At 42.1% G+C, this 19923-nt stretch overlaps 1 protein-coding gene across 6 annotated transcripts; it reads right to left on the bottom strand.

Moving 5' to 3' along the window:
• Positions 1-59: 59 nt before the first annotated feature.
• On the bottom strand, positions 60-16977 carry LOC110494386 (ETS domain-containing protein Elk-4). 6 transcript variants are annotated; one of them, XR_002469268.2, is made up of 7 exons: positions 16470-16977; positions 4148-4365; positions 2355-3089; positions 1941-2189; positions 1493-1601; positions 1149-1274; positions 60-934 (listed from the first exon to the last, which is right to left on the bottom strand). XR_002469268.2 is itself a non-coding variant. In XM_021569390.2 (6 exons), exons 2-6 carry the CDS (start codon positions 4352-4354, stop codon positions 836-838), a joined length of 1416 nt encoding a protein of 471 aa, XP_021425065.2. In that variant the 5' UTR covers positions 4355-4365; positions 16470-16977; the 3' UTR covers positions 60-835. The 6 variants fall into 6 exon arrangements, 4 of the variants coding, with proteins under 4 accessions (XP_021425065.2, XP_036806336.1, XP_021425067.2 ...); XR_005037048.1 differs by having other exon boundaries at positions 60-890; XM_021569390.2 differs by lacking the exon at positions 1493-1601.
• Positions 16978-19923: the final 2946 nt, after the last annotated feature.

Raw genomic sequence — 19923 nt, 5'->3', positions numbered from 1 at the left:
TGAAAGAAATAAAAAGCAGAAATAAATCTCTTATTCTGACATTTCACATTCTTACAATAAAGTGGTGATCCTAACTGACCTAAGACAGAGAATTTTTGCTAGGATTAAATGCCAGGAATTGTGAAACTTAGTTCAAATGTATTTGGCTAAGGTATGTAAACTTCTGACTTAAACTGTATATACTGGCATGTAGATGAGGGGATTGACAGTTAAGGGAAGAGTAGAGTTGGTGTTGGCAAGCATTTTCCATCTAAGAGAGCCGGTGAGGAGAAACATTAAGGTTAGCTGGTTAAAACACGTTAAAAACATAACTAATAACTGGGAAATGATCCATTAAAAAGCATCTAAAAACTGAGTTGGGAATTGACAACACACCATCAAACAGTTTGTTGTGAAAGTGTGAAGTTCCACAAAAAGAATAGAAGGAAACTATTTAGGTTGAAATAGAAAGAAAAAGGTCTGTAATCCCTTTGGTCTCAGAGCGGAGACACAATTGGCTGTTCAGGTAAAGTGATGCACATTTCTGACTGGTCAGCATCAAATCACTAGTCTTTGCAGCACTGGTTACCATGGCAATTCCTAAAAATACTTCTTTAGGAGAGGTGTCAATGGAGACCTGAAGATGGCAAGTTAAAAGAACAGGAAGTGTTCAAGGAATCAAGATGTGTGCGTGTTGGAAACCTCTAACCGTCTCAGTCCCTCCTGGCAGTGGATGGTCCTCATTTATCCAAATCATCAACCCCCATGTCTCCTGTGTCTGTTTGGGAGTGTGCGGGTAGAGCAGAAGTAGGGCCTCTGCGTCTGGGGGCTCCACAGGTTCCAAGGGTAAGGTCCCTTATGTCTTATGGGAGTCTGGAGTGAGGGGTCCGGGGGTGTTGGTCCCATCCAGACTGTGTGTGGGGATATGGAAATGAGGGGTGAGCACTGAGGGGAACTGGAAGAGAACACAAGAGAACACAGAATAACTTCAATGGGTCATATAGAGCAGAATTTGGGTCAAAAATAGATACAGTATAGAGCAGAGACACAGAGACAGAACAGGCTCGAGCAGGAACCAATGAGGACAGAAAGCGTGATGAGAGAAAGACACTGAAGTGCAGAAAGGGATGAGAGAGGATTGCGATGAGAGAGAGGGGGTGTGTTCTGACCTGGAACAGGGTGTGTGCTCCCTGCTGGCGGCGGGTGGCAGGGCTGAGGGGAGCCACCGGACTGAGCGTGCTCCAGAAGTGGATGTTAGACAGCAGGGGACTGGGGGTCAGCAACAGAGTGGGCGTCTGTAAACACACACACACTAGTAGTTAGGAAAAAGACAGAAACAATGTCAAGAAAAAAACTTCAAAACATACTCAAATTGCCATTTGGGAATATCTCAAAATTATCACCAATTGGTACAAAAATATTCTCAATGCTGAAATTAGAGCTGTAAGTGATAGTATTTTAATTGAAAACAACTTTCTCTTTTGTATCCATAATGGAGGTTTTGATTGTTTACCAGCAGCCCAAGGCAAAGCCAACCCAGATGAGAAGCTGGCCAGGGGCTGGCTCCAACGGAGCCATCTCATGACCGCAGTAGCATAGATGTTAACCCACAGAGGGAAAATCTGAGAGAATAATGAGACCATTGTCAGGTCCTGCTGATATAATCTAATATTATGATCACAACAGGAACATGTGGTCAAACGGCCAACATCCCATTGACAGGCCAAAGGAATGACAACAGTTGTTGTCTTGACATATCAGTTCAGTCAGAGAGGAAATGTGTTCAATAAAACTACAGCACTGCTGCCATCTGCTGGGGAAAAACTATCAATGACGTTTGTTTACATGTCACATTTACGATTAGGGATGAGGTATCTTCTCCTAATCAAGAATACATCTTAAACAATACTGTGAGTGTGGAGTGTAAAGATTGTGGAAAAATGTGTGTGTGTGTGTCTCACCTGTAGCAGTGCTGGCGTGAGAGAGGCGGTGGGTAGTGAGGGGCTGTAGAGGTTCATAGGTGAAAGGTCAGAGGCAGTGACCACCAGTGTAGGAGTGGAAAGCTCCAGGACTTTAGGAGGCTTGCGGGCCTTGCCCCCTGTGATATGGCCACTCGCACACACCGGAGACAAACTCATCTCCCTATTCCCTCCCTTGTCCCCGTTTCCTCCACATACCTCACCACTTGACACATGGCCAGAACTCTGCACCTGACAGAGAAAGGGAGAGAGAATGAGAAGCACACAGTCAGTTGAATCACAGAAAGCAAAAACATGAATGCTAAATCCATCTTCGTGTTGAGTAATCTACATCTCAGTGGATTGGACAAAGATGGACTCCATGTCGCAGAAGGTGTGTGTGCACATTATTCTTACCGCCTGTATCTGAATCTCTGTCGGTTGTGAGGAGATGGACTCGATGTCACTGTCAATCACCAGCTCCTGGGTGGAGTCCGGCACCATGCTGGGGGAGGGACTCCGAGAGGGCACCTCTGATAAGCTGAAACTATGCAGGATTCGAAGATTCGAGGATTCCAAGGTCTTGGTTTGCTCAAACGCATACACAGCCTGAGGCAGGAGGGTGGAATGTGTCCTCACTACATCATCTATGGGAGGTGGGACTTGGAGAGGGTACAATGGCGGACTGGATGTTTCTATAGTAACCTGAGGTGGTGGAGGGCTTCTCTTGGGAGGGGTGGTCCCAAACTTGATGACTGACGGCGATGGCATTGGCTGAGAGGGTGGGTCTTGGGCCCGGGTATTGGACTTCCTGTCGGCCATCTTCTCTCCGGGGTTCTCCATCTTGATGGACTTGAACAGCTGCCGTCCATTTTGCAGCGAGGTGAGGGTGAACGAGGTGTACAGACCAGAGTGGATGTAGTCATTACGGTTGGACGGCTTAGTACTGGACCCCCGTGTTGCTGTCACACCTTCACTCCTGTCCCCACCCTCATCATCTCTGGATGTGTTGACCCCCCTCTCTGAGAGGGGCAGGCCACCCCCTGCACCCCCCTCCCCATCGGGCCGAACAGAGGCATCCCCTTTCAGAATGTCTGGGTATGAGACAAAGCGGTACACAAACTTCTGCCCGTTCACCTTCTTAATGATGTTCTACAGGAGAAAACAAGGAGAGGGATGTTACATTGTGGAGAAAAAGTAGACAGCTGAACGAAAGACAGACGCTCTCCTCCCTTTGACTGTCCTTTCTCCCTCTCTTACAAAAACAGCCCACAGAGTAACTTCTGCGTGGGAATGTTCCATCCTTCCTGTCTGTGCCAAACAAACAGCCAATCAGGCCTGTCGTGCTCGGTCTTCAGCTAAACACAACTCACCACCCCACCCACTGACAGATGCAGGCTGTCTTTAGGCCAAACCACAGAGAGAGTGGGCAAGATACACAGCAACCGAGCAGTACTCTGAAGGACTGGTGCTGGGTGGTGACATGTCACAGGAGTGCTTAACCACAAAGAATTCCTTGCCCACAGCTCTACCCAGCCTAGCACTAAACTAAACCTAGGGCCCTATAAAATTCGGATTGCTGAGAACGCGGACGGAATCCAGACACTAAAATAGAATTCAACAGTATTCAAAAAATGTACTGAACTTACAAGGAAATCAACTAAATGTGTTGAACTTATAACTTCCTGAAGAGGCAACGCGGGAATGCCCGTCTGTGTGCGTGTTTGTCTACCACTGTGTAGCTGTTAGCGATGATGCTAATGATAACAGTCTACTGATAGGTGGAAAGGCATTCCCAAAAACATTCTATTAAATGTTAACTACAAAGTAACCTATGCCTACATAGCAGAATTATTATTTGCATCAATCCAGTTGCGATTTATTTAGCAAACATATATGCGCTACAGAAACACTGCCAACCAAACAAGTCTCTTGCTGGTGTGTACTTGAATTAAAGGGTATCTACACCCAAACATGAAAATGTCTTAGTGGTCTCCTGATGTGGTTTAAGCATTGTTGTAGACTTAGAAAAACAACAAAGTTGGGTGTTCTATTTAAAAAGTGTAAATGAGAAGTCAGAAACCTGGACAAATCTGAAACTAAACGGAAAAATAAAACCGATTTTATAGGGCTCTATGAACCCCGGCCTCATTTTCTCAACTTGCCTCATCGATGGGCCCCTTGTCTATGCTAATGTGAGGTGTGTGTACCTTGTCATAGTAGTATCTCAGGGCTCTGCTAAGCTTGTCGTAGTTCATGTTGGGTTTGTTCTTCCTGGCGCCCCACAGCTTGGCCACCTCCTCCGCCTGCAGCAGCTTGAACTCGCCCTCCTCATTGGTCCAGCAGATCAGCTGATCATTGGTGGGGTCCAATAGGAGCTGGAGCAAGAACTGCCACAGGGTCACAGAGCTGTCCATGCTCCCCGCTACTGAGAAAAAGAGATCAGACATGCAGAGTGTCACCAACAGACAGTTATCAAACTGTTGAACTGCGACTACTCATAGCCTGATAGAGACCCCGATTCAGAATCTGCAGCCTCAGTCAACAAGCCTCACATACCTGCCTTTTTCTGCACTCAACGTGAAAGCAAAAAATTATAATTGGCACCAATGCTATCAGACATCAATATAAGTGCCAGCATTTTCTAATCATCTAATAAAAAGTTTCTGTTTGGAATTCAAGGTGATTTGAAGATCAGTGTTTCAGCACAGCCTAGTGCCTTGGTCAGGCCTTTCATCTCAAACGTTCTTAAAACAGTGTTTTTTTTTAATTCAATCAGTCGTAACGACGACAAGCTGTTTTCTAAAAAAACGTTTGGAGAAATGGTGTACACATTCCTTAATTTGCTCCAAGACCTCTCCATCACGGTTGACAACTCCACGATGTCCAAAGTGCAAATAACCTTGGCGTGACCCTGGACAATAGCCTGTAGTTCTCTACAAACATCAATGCAGTGACTCACTCCTGCAGGTTCATGAGTTCGACTCAAACTCACACGAGGAGCAGAGCAGGTCCATTTCCAGGCTCTTTTCATCTCCCTACTAGACTACTGCAACTCGCTGTTGGCTGGGCTCCCTGCTTGTGCCATTCAACTTATCCAGAACACTGCAGCCCGCCTGGTGTTCCACCTTCTCAAGTTCTCCCATGTCAACCTGCTCCTCCACTGGCATTCAGTCGAAGCTCGCATCCACTACAAGACCTTGAACACTTGACGTGCCCCAGCCCACCGAAACATTTTTGACTTGTAGAGGTGCAGATGACACTTGGAGGACAACAAAGGAGCAGGGAGCTTTGTGCTGTAGTCCTCAGCTGTGAACTTGACAGTGAGCGAACACACAGGCTTTGAGAGGAGAGCTCTACTGTATAAATGTCATATATAGGAAGTAAGGGGGATGCTACTCCAGTCCAGGCCCATTAAATGGCAAGGTGGAGCCCACACCTATCCTGTCCCTTAAGATACCACAGGGATAGGGACAGGATTAGGTTTGTTTTCAAACTCAGGAACAGCATTAGATTTTCAAATGAAAAGTAATTGACAAGGAAAGCTCAAAACTGATTTCAATTGATTGATTGGGCCTATAAATGCTAAACAGGAAAATTATACATTAATCATGAATAGCTTAAAGAGTAACTACATTTAAAAAAACAAATCCATTTGTAACTGGCCTATCTGGCATCGATATGAGTCAGAAACAGTTATTCTTCTTTCATATTTGACAAAAAAAAAGTCAGTCTTGCCTAAAACGGATCTTGGAACATCCGTGCGTCACAACGGGTAATTTTATTTATTTATTTAACCAGTTAAGAACAAATTCTTATTTTCAATGACGGCCTAGGAACAGTGAGTTAACTGCCTGTTCAGGGGCAAAACGACAGATTTGTACCTTGTCAGTTCGGGGGTCTGAACTTGCAACCTTCTGGTTACTAGTCCAACGCTCTACAAGGCTACCCTGCCGCCCCAAATGAAGGTTGGGTTTTGATTTGACGATGTACACTTGCACTTTAACATGGGGTGAGCAGTTGAGGTGATGGTGCTCGATCCAATAGCATAGACAGAGACAGGTCTACCCAGCAGAACGACTTTGTTTACATAAGACAACACACGTTGCATTGTTCTACTTCAGAAATACTGCACAAAACACCTTTAGATATAAAATTGCACAACCAAAACATACTCTGCAAAAACGTTAAAATTACAAACTTCTTGAGTTATCATTCTGGGAATTTTGAGGAAGTGAAATGTGCTTCTGCAGAATCGGTCAGGAAACACACCTCCAAGACTGAAATCTTGTTTTTCTAATGAGCAACAGAAATGCCCATGCCAATCAGTGGGTTGATTGGTTTTATAACATCAAAGTAACCTACAGTGCATTCGGGAAGGTATTCAGACCCCTTAACTTTTCCCATATTTTGTTACATTACAGCCTTATTCTAAAATTGATTAAATATATATATATATATATATATATATATATATATATAGTGCCTTGCGAAAGTATTCGGCCCCCTTGAACTTTGCGACCTTTTGCCACATTTCAGGCTTCAAACATAAAGATATAAAACTGTATTTTTTGTGAAGAATCAACAACAAGTGGGACACAATCATGAAGTGGAACGACATTTATTGGATATTTCAAACTTTTTTAACAAATCAAAAACTGAAAAATTGGGCGTGCAAAATTATTCAGCCCCCTTAAGTTAATACTTTGTAGCGCCACCTTTTGCTACGATTAGAGCTGTAAGTCGCTTGGGGTATGTCTCTATCAGTTTTGCACATCGAGAGACTGAATTTTTTTTCCCATTCCTCCTTGCAAAGCAGCTCGAGCTCAGTGAGGTTGGATGGAGAGCATTTGTGAACAGCAGTTTTCACTTTTTTCCACAGATTCTCGATTGGATTCAGGTCTGGACTTTGACTTGGCCATTCTAACACCTGGATATGTTTATTTTTGAACCATTCCATTGTAAATTTTGCTTTATGTTTTGGATCATTGTCTTGTTGGAAGACAAATCTCCGTCCCAGTCTCAGGTCTTTTGCAGACTCCATCAGGTTTTCTTCCAGAATGGTCCTGTATTTGGCTCCATCCATCTTCCCATCAATTTTAACCATCTTCCCTGTCCCTGCTGAAGAAAAGCAGGCCCAAACCATGATGCTGCCACCACCATGTTTGACAGTGGGGATGGTGTGTTCAGCTGTGTTGCTTTTACGCCAAACATAACGTTTTGCATTGTTGCCAAAAAGTTCAATTTTGGTTTCATCTGACCAGAGCACCTTCTTCCACATGTTTGGTGTGTCTCCCAGGTGGCTTGTGGCAAACTTTAAACAACACGTTTTATAGATATCTTTAAGAAATGGCTTTCTTCTTGCCACTCTTCCATAAAGGCCAGATTTGTGCAATATACGACTGATTGTTGTCCTATGGACAGAGTCTCCCACCTCAGCTGTAGATCTCTGAAGTTCATCCAGAGTGATCATGGGCCTCTTGGCTGCATCTCTGATCAGTCTTCTCCTTGTATGAGCTGAAAGTTTAGAGGGACGGCCAGGTCTTGGTAGATTTGCAGTGGTCTGATACTCCTTCCATTTCAATATTATCGCTTGCACAGTGCTCCTTGGGATGTTTAAAGCTTGGGAAATCTTTTTGTATCCAAATCCGGCTTTAAACTTCTTCACAACAGTATCTCGGACCTGCCTGGTGTGTTCCTTGTTCTTCATGATGCTCTCTGCGCTTTTAACGGACCTCTGAGACTATCACAGTGCAGGTGCATTTATACGGAGACTTGATTACACACAGGTGGATTGTATTTATCATCATTAGTCATTTAGGTCAACATTGGATCATTCAGAGATCCTCACTGAACTTCTGGAGAGAGTTTGCTGCACTGAAAGTAAAGGGGCTGAATAATTTTGCACGCCCAATTTTTCAGTTTTTGATTTGTTAAAAAAGTTTGAAATATCCAATAAATGTCGTTCCACTTCATGATTATGTCCCACTTGTTGTTGATTCTTCACAAAAGAATACAGTTTTATATCTTTATGTTTGAAGCCTGAAATGTGGCAAAAGGTCGCAAAGTTCAAGGGGGCCGAATACTTTCGCAAGGCACTGTATATATATATTTTTAAACTCAATCTACACACAATAATGAAAGTGAAGTTTTTTTTGTTGCAAATGTATAAAATAAAAAACTGATACCTTAATTAAATAAGTATTCAGACCCTATGAGACTCGAAATTGAACTTAGGTGCATCCTGTCTCCATTGTTCACCTTTGATGTTTCTAAAACTTGATTGGAGTCCACCTGTGTTAAATTCAATTGATTGGACATGACTTGGAAAGGTCCCACGGTTGATAGTAGAGGTCGACCGATTATGATTTTTCGATACCGATTATTGGAGGACCCAAAAAAGCCTATACCGATTAAATCAGCAAATTTCATATATATATATATATATATATATATATATATAGACAATTACAACAGTACTGAATGAACACTTATTTTAACTTAATACATCAATAAAATCCATTTAGTCTAAAATATTGAAACATGTTCAATTTGGATTAAATAATGCAAAAACAAAGTGTTGGAGAATAAAGTAAAAGTGCAATATGTGCCATGTAAAAAAGCTAACGTTTAAGTTCCTTGCTCAGAACATGAGAACATATGAAATGAAAGCTGGTGATTCCTTTTAACATGAGTCTTCAATATTCCCAGGTAAGAAGTTTTAGGTTGTAGTTATTATAGGACTATTTCTCTCTTTATCATTTGTATTTCATATACCTTTGACTATTGGATGTTCTAATAGGTACTTTAGTATTGCCAGCCTAATCTCGGGAGTTGAAAAGCTTGAAGTCATTAACAGCGCAATGCTTGAAGCATTGCGAAGAGCTGCTGGCAAACGCAATAAAGTGCTGTTTGAATGAATGCTTACGAGCCTGCTGCTGCCTACCACCGCTCAGTCAGACTGCTCTATCAAATCATAGACTTAATTATAATATAGTAACACACAGAAATACGAGCCTTAGGTCACTAATATGGTCAAATCCGGAAACTATCATTGTGGCATCCATAAGTCTAAATATTGCTGTTACATTGCACAACCTTCAATGTTATGTCATAATTACGTAAGATTCTGGCAAATTAGTTCGCAACGAGCCATGCGGCCCACAATGTTGCATATACCCTGACACTGCGTGCAATGAACGCAAGAGAAGTGACAATTTCCCTAGTTTAATATTGCCTACTAACATGAATTTATCTTAACTAAATATGCAGGTTTAAAACAATATACTTCTGTGTATTCATTTTAAGAAAGGCATTGATGTTTATGGTTAGGTACATTCGTGCCACGATTGCGCTTTTTCACAAATGCGCTTTTGTTAAATCATCCCCCGCTTGGCGAAGTTGGCTGTCTTTGTTTGGAAGAAATGGTCTCCACACAGTTCACGAGCTAGGCTGCCCAAACTGCTGCATATACCCTGACTCTGTTGCACAGAACGCAAGAGAAGTGACAATTTCCCTAGTTAACTTCTTTAGGGGGTGTGGGACGGTAGCGTCCCACCTGGCCAAATTCTAGTGAAATTGCAGAGCGCCAAATTCAAAAACAGAAATACTCATTATAAAAATTCATAAAACATAAAAGTGTTGTACATTGGTATAAAGATTAATTTATTGTTAATCCAACCACGGTGTCAGATTTGAAAAAGGCTTTAACAGTAAAACGCATACCATGCGATTAGCTGAGAGTTCCCAGCAAAGTAGAGGAGTTACAAGTCAGAAATAGCGATAGAATTAATCACTTACCTTTGATGATCTTCATATGGTTGCACTCACAAGACTCCCATTTACTCAATAAATGTTTGTTTTGTTCGATAAAGTCCCTCTTTTTATCAAAAAACCTCCGCTTTGTTTGCGCATTTTGTTCATTAATCCACGGGCTCAAAGGCAGTCACAACAGGTAGACAAAAAATCCGAAAAGTATCAGTAAAGTTCGTAGAAACATGTCAAACAATGTTTATAATCAATCCTCAGGTTGTTTTTAGTCATAATAATGAATAATATTTCAACCAGACAAAAGCTTCTTCAATATAAAAGGAAAACAAGGCACGCTCTCGGTCGTGCACATGAAAAACCTCTGGGACACTGCATTGTCCACTCATTCAGAGTGGTCTGACTCCCTAATTTTTCAGAATACAAGCCTGAAACAATTTCTAAAGACTGTTGACATCTAGTGGAAGCCATAGGAAGTGCAAATCGAGTCCTACGTGAATGGAATCTGTATAGGCAGTAAATGAAAAACTAAAAACATTCTTAAAATCCCACTTCCTGGATGGATTTTTCTCAAGTTTTCGCCTGCCACTTCAGTTCTGTTGTACTCACATACATTATTTTAACAGTTTTAGAAACTTTGGAGTGTTTTCTATTCAAATCTACTAATTATATGCATATCCTAGCTTCTGGGCCTGAGTAGCAGGCAGTTTACTTTGGGCACGCTTTTCACCCGGAGGTGAAAATAGTGCCCCCTACCCTATTGAGGTTTAAATAAATTCATGTTAGCAGGCAATATTAAACAAAATATGCAGGTTTAAAAATATATACTTATGTATTGATTTTAAGAAAGGCGTTGGATGTTTATGGTTAGGTACACATTGGTGCAACGACAGTACTTTTTTCACAAATGCGCTTGTTAAATCACCCGTTTGGCGAAGTAGGCTGTGATTCAATGACAAATTAACAGGCACCGCATCGATTATATGCAACGCAGGACAAGCTAGATAAACTACTAATATCATCAACCATGTGTAGTTAACTAGTGATTATGTTAAGATTGATTGTTTTTTATAAGATACATTTAATGCTAGCTAGCACACCTTACCTTGGCTCTTTGCTGCACTTGCATAACAGATAGTCAGCCTGCCACGCAGTCTCCTCATGGAGTGCAATGTAATCGGCCATGATCGGTGTCCAAAAATGCAGATTACCAATTGTTATGAAAACTTGAAATCGGCCCTAATTAATCGGCCATTTAGATTAATAGGTCGACCTCTAGTTGATAGTACATGTCAGAGCAAAAACCAAGCCATGAGGTTGAAGGAAGTGTCCGTAGAGCTCCGAGACAGGATTGTGTCGAGGCACAGATCTGGGGAAGGGTACTAAAAAAATGTCTGCAGCATTGAAGGTCCCCAAGAACACAGAGGCCTCCATCATTCTTAAAGGGAGCAGTTTGGAACCACCAAGACTCTTCCTAAAGCTGGCCGCCCGTCCAAACTGTGCAATTCGGGTAAAAAGGGCCTTGGTCAGGGAGATGACCGAGAACCTGATGGTCACGCTGACACAGCTCCAGAGTTCCTCTGTGGGAGAACACCACTCCTCCAATCAGGCTTTTATGGTAGAGTGACCAGACAGATGCCACTCCTCAGTAAAAGGCATGACAGCCCACATGGAGTTTGCCAAAAGGCACCCAAAAGACTCTCAGACCATGAGTAACAGAATCCTCAGTTCTGATGAAACCAAGACTGAACTATTTGGCCTGAATGCCAAGTGTCACATCTGGAGGAAACCAGGCACCATCCCTACAGTGAAGCATGGTGGTGGCAGCATCATGCTGTGGCAATGTTTTTCAGCGGCAGGGACTGGGAGACGAGCCAGGATCGATGGAAAGATGAACAAAGCAAAGTACAAAGAGATCATTGATGAAAACCTGCTCCAGAGCGCTCAGGACCTCAGACTGGGGCGAAGATTCACCTTCCAACAGGCCAACAACCCTAAGCACACAGGCAAGACAATGCAGGAGTGGCTTCGGGACAAGTCTCTGAATGTCCTTGAGATGTCCAGCCAGAGCCCGGACTTGAATCTGATCTAACATCTCTGGAGAGACCTGAAAATAGCTGTGCAGCGATGCTCCTCATCCAACCTGACAGAGCTTTAGAGGATCTGCAGAGAAGAATGGGAGAAACTCCACAAATATAGGTGTAGCAAACTTGTAGTGCCATACCCAAGAAGACTAGAGGCTGTTGCCAATGGGGCTTTAAAAAGTACTGAGTAATCAGAAATGCTATCAGATCCCCAAATGAGTACATTTATAGTAGCAGTCTAAAGTTTGGGCACACCTACTCATTCAAGGGTTTTTCTTTATTTTATATTTTTTTACAATTTTTTACACTGTAGAATAATAGTGAAGACCTCAAAACTATGGAATACTGTAGTAAAAAAAAAAAAGTTAAATCAAAAGATATTTTACATTTGAGATTATGTATGTACGTACATTTGAAGTCAGAAGTTTATGTACACCTTAGCCAAATACATTTAAACTCAGTTTTTCACAATTCCTGACATTTAATCCAAGTAAAAATTCCCTGTCTTAGGTCAGTTAGGATCACCACTTTATTTTAATTATGTGAAATGTCAGAATAATAGAGAGCATGATTTATTTCACATGCATAGTGGGTCAGAAGTTTACATACTATTTTAATGTATTTGGTAGCATTGCCTTTAAATTGTTTAACTTGGGTCAAACGTTTCAGGTAGCCTTCCACAAGCTTCCCACAATAAGTTGGGTGAATTTTGGCCCATTCCTCCTGACAGAGCTGGTGTAACTGAGTCAGGTTTGTTGGCCTCCTTGCTCGCACAGGCTTTTTCAGTTCTGACTACAAAATGTTCTGTAGGATTGAGGTCAGGGCTTCTAGTTCAGTTGTCTTTAAGACATTTTGCCACAACTTTGGAAGTATGCTTGGTGTCATTGTCCATTTGGAAGACCAATTTGTGACCAAGCTTTATCTTCCTGACTGATGTTTTCAGACGTGGCGTCAATAAATCCACATAATTTTCCTACCTCATGATGCCATCTATTTTGTGATGTGCACCAGTCCCTCCTGCAGCAAAGCACCCCCACATCATGATGCTGCCACCCCCGTGCTTCACGGTTGGGATGGTGTTCTTCGGCTTGCTAGCCTCCCCTTTTTTTCTCCAAAAATAATAATGGACATTATGGCCAAACAATTATATTTTTGTTTCATCAGACCAGAGGACATTTCTCCTAAAAGTATGATCTTTGTCCCCATGTGCAGTTGCAAACCGTAGTCTGGCTTTTTTATGCCGGTTTTGGAGCAGTGGCTTTGTTCTTGCTGAGCGGCCTCGGTACATCCCAACATCACATCTGCAGGACAGATACAGGATGGCAACAACAACTGCCTGAGTTACACCAGGAATGCACAATCCATCCATCAGTGCTCAGACTGTCCGCAATAGGCCGAGAGAGGCTGGACTGAGGGAATGTAGGCCTGTTGTAAGGCAGATCCTCACCAGACATCACCGGCAACAACGGGCACAAACCCACCATCGCTGGACCAGACAGGGCTGGCAAAAAGTGCTCTTCACTGACGAGTCACGGTTTTATCTCACCAGGGGTAATGGTCGGATTCGCATTTATTGTCGAAGGAATGAGCGCTACACCGAGGCCTGTACTCTAGAGCGGGATCGATTTGGAGGTGGAGGGTCCGTCATGGTCTGGGGGCGGTGTGTCACAGCATCATCAGACTGCCTGCAATGACAACAAGCTCAATCTCAACACTGTGCGTTACAGGAAAGACATCCGCCTTCCTCATGTGGTACTCTTCCTGCAGGCTCATCCTTACATGGCCCTCCAGCATGACAATGTCACCAGCCATACTGCTCGTTCTGTGCGTGATTTCCTGCAAGACAGGAATGTCAGTGTTCTGCCATGGCCAGCGAAGAGCCTAGATCTCAATCCCATTGAGCACGTCTGGGACCTGTTGGATCGGAGGGTGAGGGCTAGGGCCATTCCCCCCAGAAATATCTGGGAACTTGCAGGTGCCTTGGTGGAAGAGTGGGGTAACATCTCACAGCAAGAACTGGCAAATCTGGTGCAGTCCATGAGGAGATGCACTGCCGTACTTAATGCGGCACACCAGATACTGACTGTTACTTTTGATTTTGACCACCCCTTGTTCAGGGACACAATTTCTGTTAGTCACATGTCTGTGGAACTTGTTCAGTTTATGTCTCAGTTTTTGAATCTTATGTTCATACAAATATTTACACGTTAAGTTTGCGGAAAATAAACGCAGTTGACAGTGGGAGGACGTTTAGCATTAGTTCCTTTCACCTCTATAGTGGCATCCAGCTTAAGCAAGGCCCAGCTCCACTGTTTAACAAGAAACACCTCATTTTCACCCCCCCACCCCACCCAAACTTTTCTGATCGGATCTACACGAATCATGAAGGTCACCTATTTTGGATTCAAAATGGCGAATTTTGTCAAAGGATGACAAGTTTGTAACCCAGCAAAATACTATGCCATTAAAGCTCAAACTACGCTGAACAGCACTATCACAATAACTGTGTATTCTTGGCGGCATAAGAGTGGACATTATGGGCATAGTTTTAGTTTGACTGTTTATTGGCCTAACATGCTGACCACACCACTCGCGTTGCAAAATAAAATGTACACATACATGTTATTCAATCATTGCCCCCAAACTCCTCGTGAGCGTCTGCATGCCCAGGCCCTGAAACAGAAATTGCTTATATTTGTGACGCTCAACGTGCTGCATATCGGGCCTCTCCCATCTCCTCATTGGTTTTTAGGAGCATATACCCACGTGGGTGATTGAAAGATGAACTTAGGTCCACACTCCGGTAGGTTGTAGTAATGCTGTAAAGTTGGTTGCCAACCGCCTTATAAAGTCCAAAGAAGAAAGGCGCCTTAAGGAAGGAGAGATGACGAGAAACACATTTGGTTTACTGTTTTATCTGTGGATTAATTGTCTGAGTTAAGGACCTTGTGCATTTCAGGTAAAATAACAACACAATGTTTACTTGGGCTCCAGAGTGGCGCAGCGGTCTAATGCACTGCATCTCAGTGCAAGAGGCATCACTACAGTCCCTGGTTCGAATCGAGGCTGAATCACATCTGGCCGTGATTGGGAGTCCCATAGGGCAGCGCACAATTGGCCCAGCATCGTCCGGGTTTGGCCGTCATTGTAAATAAGAATTTGTTCTTAACTGACTTGGCTAGTTAAATAAAGGTTAAATAAAAAAATAAAAAATTATATACCAGGACAAATTAGCTAGCAACAGCAAGCTAGCTAAATTGCCATACATGTGTAATGCTTTTTGACCTGTCCCCAAATTAATACATTTGGTTCTGAGTTTGTTTTGATATTTCTACCTGTGTCATGATTGCTTCTGGTGTGGGTGAACATTCACGCGCGTCCAGTTCGGTCAGCATGTGGAACGAACTGCAAAAATCACTGAAGCTGGAGACTCATATCTCCCTCACTAGCTTTAAGCACCAGCTGTCAGAGCAGCTCACAGATCACTGCACCTGTACATAGCCCATTTGTAAACAGCCCATCTATCTACCTCATCCCCATACAGTATTTATTTATTTATCTTGCTCCTTTGCACCCCAGTATCTCTACTTGCACATTCATCTTCTGCACATCTACTATTCCAGTGTTTAATTGCTATATTGTAATTACTTCACCACCATGGCCTATTTATTTCCTTATCTCCCTTATCTTACCTCATTTGCACTCACTGTATATAGACTTTTGTTTTATTTTTTTATACTGTATTATTGACTGTAGGTTTTGTTTATTCCATGTGTAACTCTGTTGTTGTGTGTCGAATTGCTGTGCTTTATCTTGGTCAGGTCACAGTTGCAAATGAGAACTTGTTCTCAACTAGCCTACCTGGTTAAATATGTTTCTTTTCATTTTAAATGTGTCATAAATACCAAAAAGCCTCTTACATCAGAACTGATAAGGAGTATACATTTGTTGCACTCTGCATATATATATTTTTATTCAAGCAAGCAGGCCAGATCAGGTTGTGTAATGAACACTACCTACAGTGTGTGTGTGTGTGTGTGTGTGTGTGTGTGTGTGTGTGTGTGTGTGTGTGTGTGTGTGTGTGTGTGTGTGTAAGAGGCTTAGATGAAAAGTAAATCTGCCCTGACTCATCTATCCCTGACACACCCCCACTCATTCTCACGGTGTAAAACGGTACAGACTGGCTCACAGTGAGGCCACCAAGGGACACAAGATTATAGATATGATTAGAGCGTTTCTGATTATGTAACGAGGACGAAACAGCACTCAGCTAGGACCCACAGAGCAAAGAGCACAGACAGTGATGTCACTTGTAATATATGTTGCAGTTAAGTTGTCGTTTGGCCACCCAAACAATATTATATAACAAAAATCACTAAGATATGGTGTAAAAATGTGATGCATAGTTAGCAGTTAGAAAAAAGTAATGTCAACAACTAACAGTTGGCTAGCTTTAAATCACAGACTCTGTGAAATGGCCATGTTGTAACGTTAGCTAACAGTTAACGCTAGCTGCACGAAATCAACCACTTGTTAGCTTGCCAAATGCTGATATTTTGGCTAGCTATGCATTTACCTAGATTGCAGCTAGTGCAAGTACTTATATCATTAATTTCCCTACGTTGTCACATATCTTACAGTTTAGAGTAACTAGCTTACTAGGTTAACTGCAGTAGCTTACCTTACTAGTCGAGCTCGTTGAAAATTTGAGCCACCCAGAAGTGTCGATACAACTCCCAAAACATGACAGAAAATGAGCTTGCTAGCTGAGTAGCAAATGGCTATCGAGTACGTGAAAACTATAAAATTGCCATATACATTTTTGGAAGGGAAAAATGTGTGCTAATCTTTAAGAACAGGAAATTAAACGCATGCTGAGATCACTTCCCCTTGTTTGCGTTCCATATGCGGGTTGTTTTCTGTCCCCGCTGTGGTTTTGAAGTGTCGTCGCGCCAACCACTTTTACTTTCAGCTACATTTGTCTCAACACAAATGTTTACAACGATGCTTCACTTTTGCTGTTGATCGAAAAACACGTTACATGTTACATTATAATCTAATATCACAAGTTACATTGTAACAGGCAAGTTTGCAAAGACTTGACTGTTGTTGTCATGCCTCTGCTATGCTCGTCGCGAGAAGCATTCGCGCGTGGGAGGCATGGTGAGAAATATTGCGGCAACAGCTTCTTCTTCTTCTTCGTTGTATGAATTTCCGGGAGACTATATGCTGTGTTGCTTATTGTTGCATTCGCAGGTCGGAGTGCGGATTGCACGTTTAGGTCCCCCCCAAAAAAGGGAATGGGAAAATCTTAAATTGCACCTCCATCTAACCCTTACAAGCATTTCCTACATCCTCACCAAACTACAGATGTCACAAACAACAGGAAAATTATTTTTCATTTGATCTACCTCTACACTCAACACTAGCCCACTGATCACCCTGTTGAACAGCGCCCTGTTCCAGTGAGAAAGCACGCCACAGTTTGATCCCCGAGCTCAACAAGACAGACAGGGTATGCTCAGTCTCTCAATTGCCACTGGGTCTACATCTCACCAAACTGCAGGTGTCACAAACACAAGACATAGTTTCTTCATTTGATCTACCTCTACACTCAACACTACTGATTACCCCGTTGAACGGCAGGCACCCTGTTCCAGTGAGCAAAGCATGCCACAAAATGAGCCCCAAGCCAAGTGATGTGAAGCGCTCGCTTCCTCTGGGCGAGGATGCACAAAATAATCTAAACAATTCCACTTCTTAAAACTTTCACAGATTTAACCATTCCCAGTTTGTCCTTTACCCAGCTTGACACAATATATGGGTTGGGCAAAATGCAGGAATCCACTCTTTACAAAAATCTCACTTCCACTGGTCCAACATCTTCTCCGGTAGGATTCACAGGGAAAATATTGGAAGTCTCTACCACACCTGTCGCCACAGGTAGGCCCACTTCATCCTCGTCTGGCTCAACCTCAGAGCTCTCACCACTGCCGACCGACTCCATTTCGAGATCCTCAAGGTTCTCAAGAGAGCATGAATAACTAAAGGTAAGTTTAAATGGTTTCTATTCAGGAGACAAAAGTACATACTCAGGAGTCGAAGGTGTGTACTCAGCAGACCAAGGTCTGAACTTAGCTTCATTCTTACGCATTTGTGTCATCGCACCTCTTCCAGAAAAACCTTTACATTTTCTAGCTAGCTAGTTATGGTTCCATGAATTTGATTTCCTCAGATTTTACCCATATCTAGCTAACTATCTGGTTGTCTTCAGAGAAAGCTATGAACGAGACTACAGACACAAACTCACTTCCCTTGCAGCAACCGGGTGTGCCCAAATAAGCGCTGAAGGCTATTAGTTTTTTTATGTTTTTTTCTTCTTCTTCTTTTTTTACAAGTTGTAAATTTGTGTTATGTCATTTATTTAATAATTGTGCATTCACAACAACATTTGTAATTTCGTAAATACCAGCATACGACTGGGTAAATACAAATTGTTGATACAAAATATATTCCTTTTGATTTAGAAAGTGAAAGCAGCTCTGGATATTATTTTATGCACAAAACAAATGCATAACAATCACAAGCCTTATAGTGACCTCCGTTTAATGGTATTTCCCAGTTCAAAACGTGAATGCACCCAACTCGTATTTACAACTTAACAACTGGTAATTACCACTTTCCCACTTGGTTATGAACAAAGCATAAAAAAAAGCTTATTTATTTCAGCCTTTCAGGTGTCCCCGTTATCCAGAAACACGAATCCAGGTAGGAGCCACATGTTCTGTTATAAAATAATAGGTTATAATAGGCTCTTTTCTGTTTGATAAGTGAATCCGACATGTAAAATGTGTTTATGCTTACATATGCTTTTGACAGTACAATGTTCAGAGCAGTGCTAAAAGGTCAGAGATCAAACTAAATTCAGGACAACCTGCTCAACAAATACCCCACCTGACCATAGTGTGGCAGCCTGGCACCAAATATTGATTTTATTGATCATCAGGTTTTCAAATGGGGAAAGAATGTACTCAGTGTCTACTGTCCAGAGATGGATTGTATGCTGCCCCAGGAAAAGAAAAGGCTTTTTCTGTACCGTGGAGGTATCTGGGGTGTGGTATTGGAGTGTCTAACTCATACCTCTATTGATCAGATGCTTCAGTGACTGTGGTGAAATTAAATTCAGCTACTATGTTTCATTATCACGAACTAGCCCCAAACAAAGTATACGGTCATAACAAGCATAATGTATGTAAAGGGAACTTGTATGAGACACAGTAATATAGGCTAGTAGGTATATTATACCAAAACGGTGAAATTAATGTAATACTTTAGTAATGTTATGTTAGTTTAGCTTAGTCTGCGAGAGTGTGTTACCTGTGCAGTTCACAGTATTGAGGGCACTAGATGAAGAATTATTAATAGAATAGTCATGCCAGATTGGAATTGCTGCATGACTGTAGCCACTGATATTTACCAGATCAACAAAAAAATACTAGTTTACTATAGAATACTACAGTACCTACTGTAGAATTCTTTAGTAAACTGTAGAATCCTATACTCTACACTGTAGTATCCCTCGATCGTGTAGTGCTTACTGTAGGCTTTTGTAGTATACTGTAGAAAACTTTACTACACACTATACTATCCCTTGATCAAGTGTAATACTTACTTGAGAATTTTCTAGTATACTGTGGTAGAAAGAATATACCTATGGTGCCTTTATTATGTCATGAGACATTTTTACATCATGTGTGTTTCCGATCAAATAGCGCCATAGCAAATACAAATTGCTTCGATGTAAATATGAAATAAAATGTTAACAAACACACCATATCTCTCAGTTCTATTACATTACATATTAGAGTCATTAGACGAAGGAGTCTTCTGTATGGAGGAGTTTTGTTAAGCACTCTGAAGCTAGGTCTGAACATTAACATGCATTGCTTCAGCCACGGTTTGGAAGCAGAAGCACCTTATCTTTCATATCAGTGAGAAACAATAATAAATAAACTTTCAATTGATACTCACCTTTAAAATATTGGTGTTAGTGTTCCCACACACCCATTTCTCCATGTTACAGCACGTGTTTAGGGAAGGCAGAGTGACCCCCTGTGCTAATTAGTTATCTAACA

The sequence above is a fragment of the Oncorhynchus mykiss genome, chromosome 17 (assembly GCF_013265735.2).
Source record: "Oncorhynchus mykiss isolate Arlee chromosome 17, USDA_OmykA_1.1, whole genome shotgun sequence".
NCBI lineage: Eukaryota > Metazoa > Chordata > Actinopteri > Salmoniformes > Salmonidae > Oncorhynchus > Oncorhynchus mykiss.
This window is presented reverse-complemented; position numbering and strand designations above follow the sequence as displayed.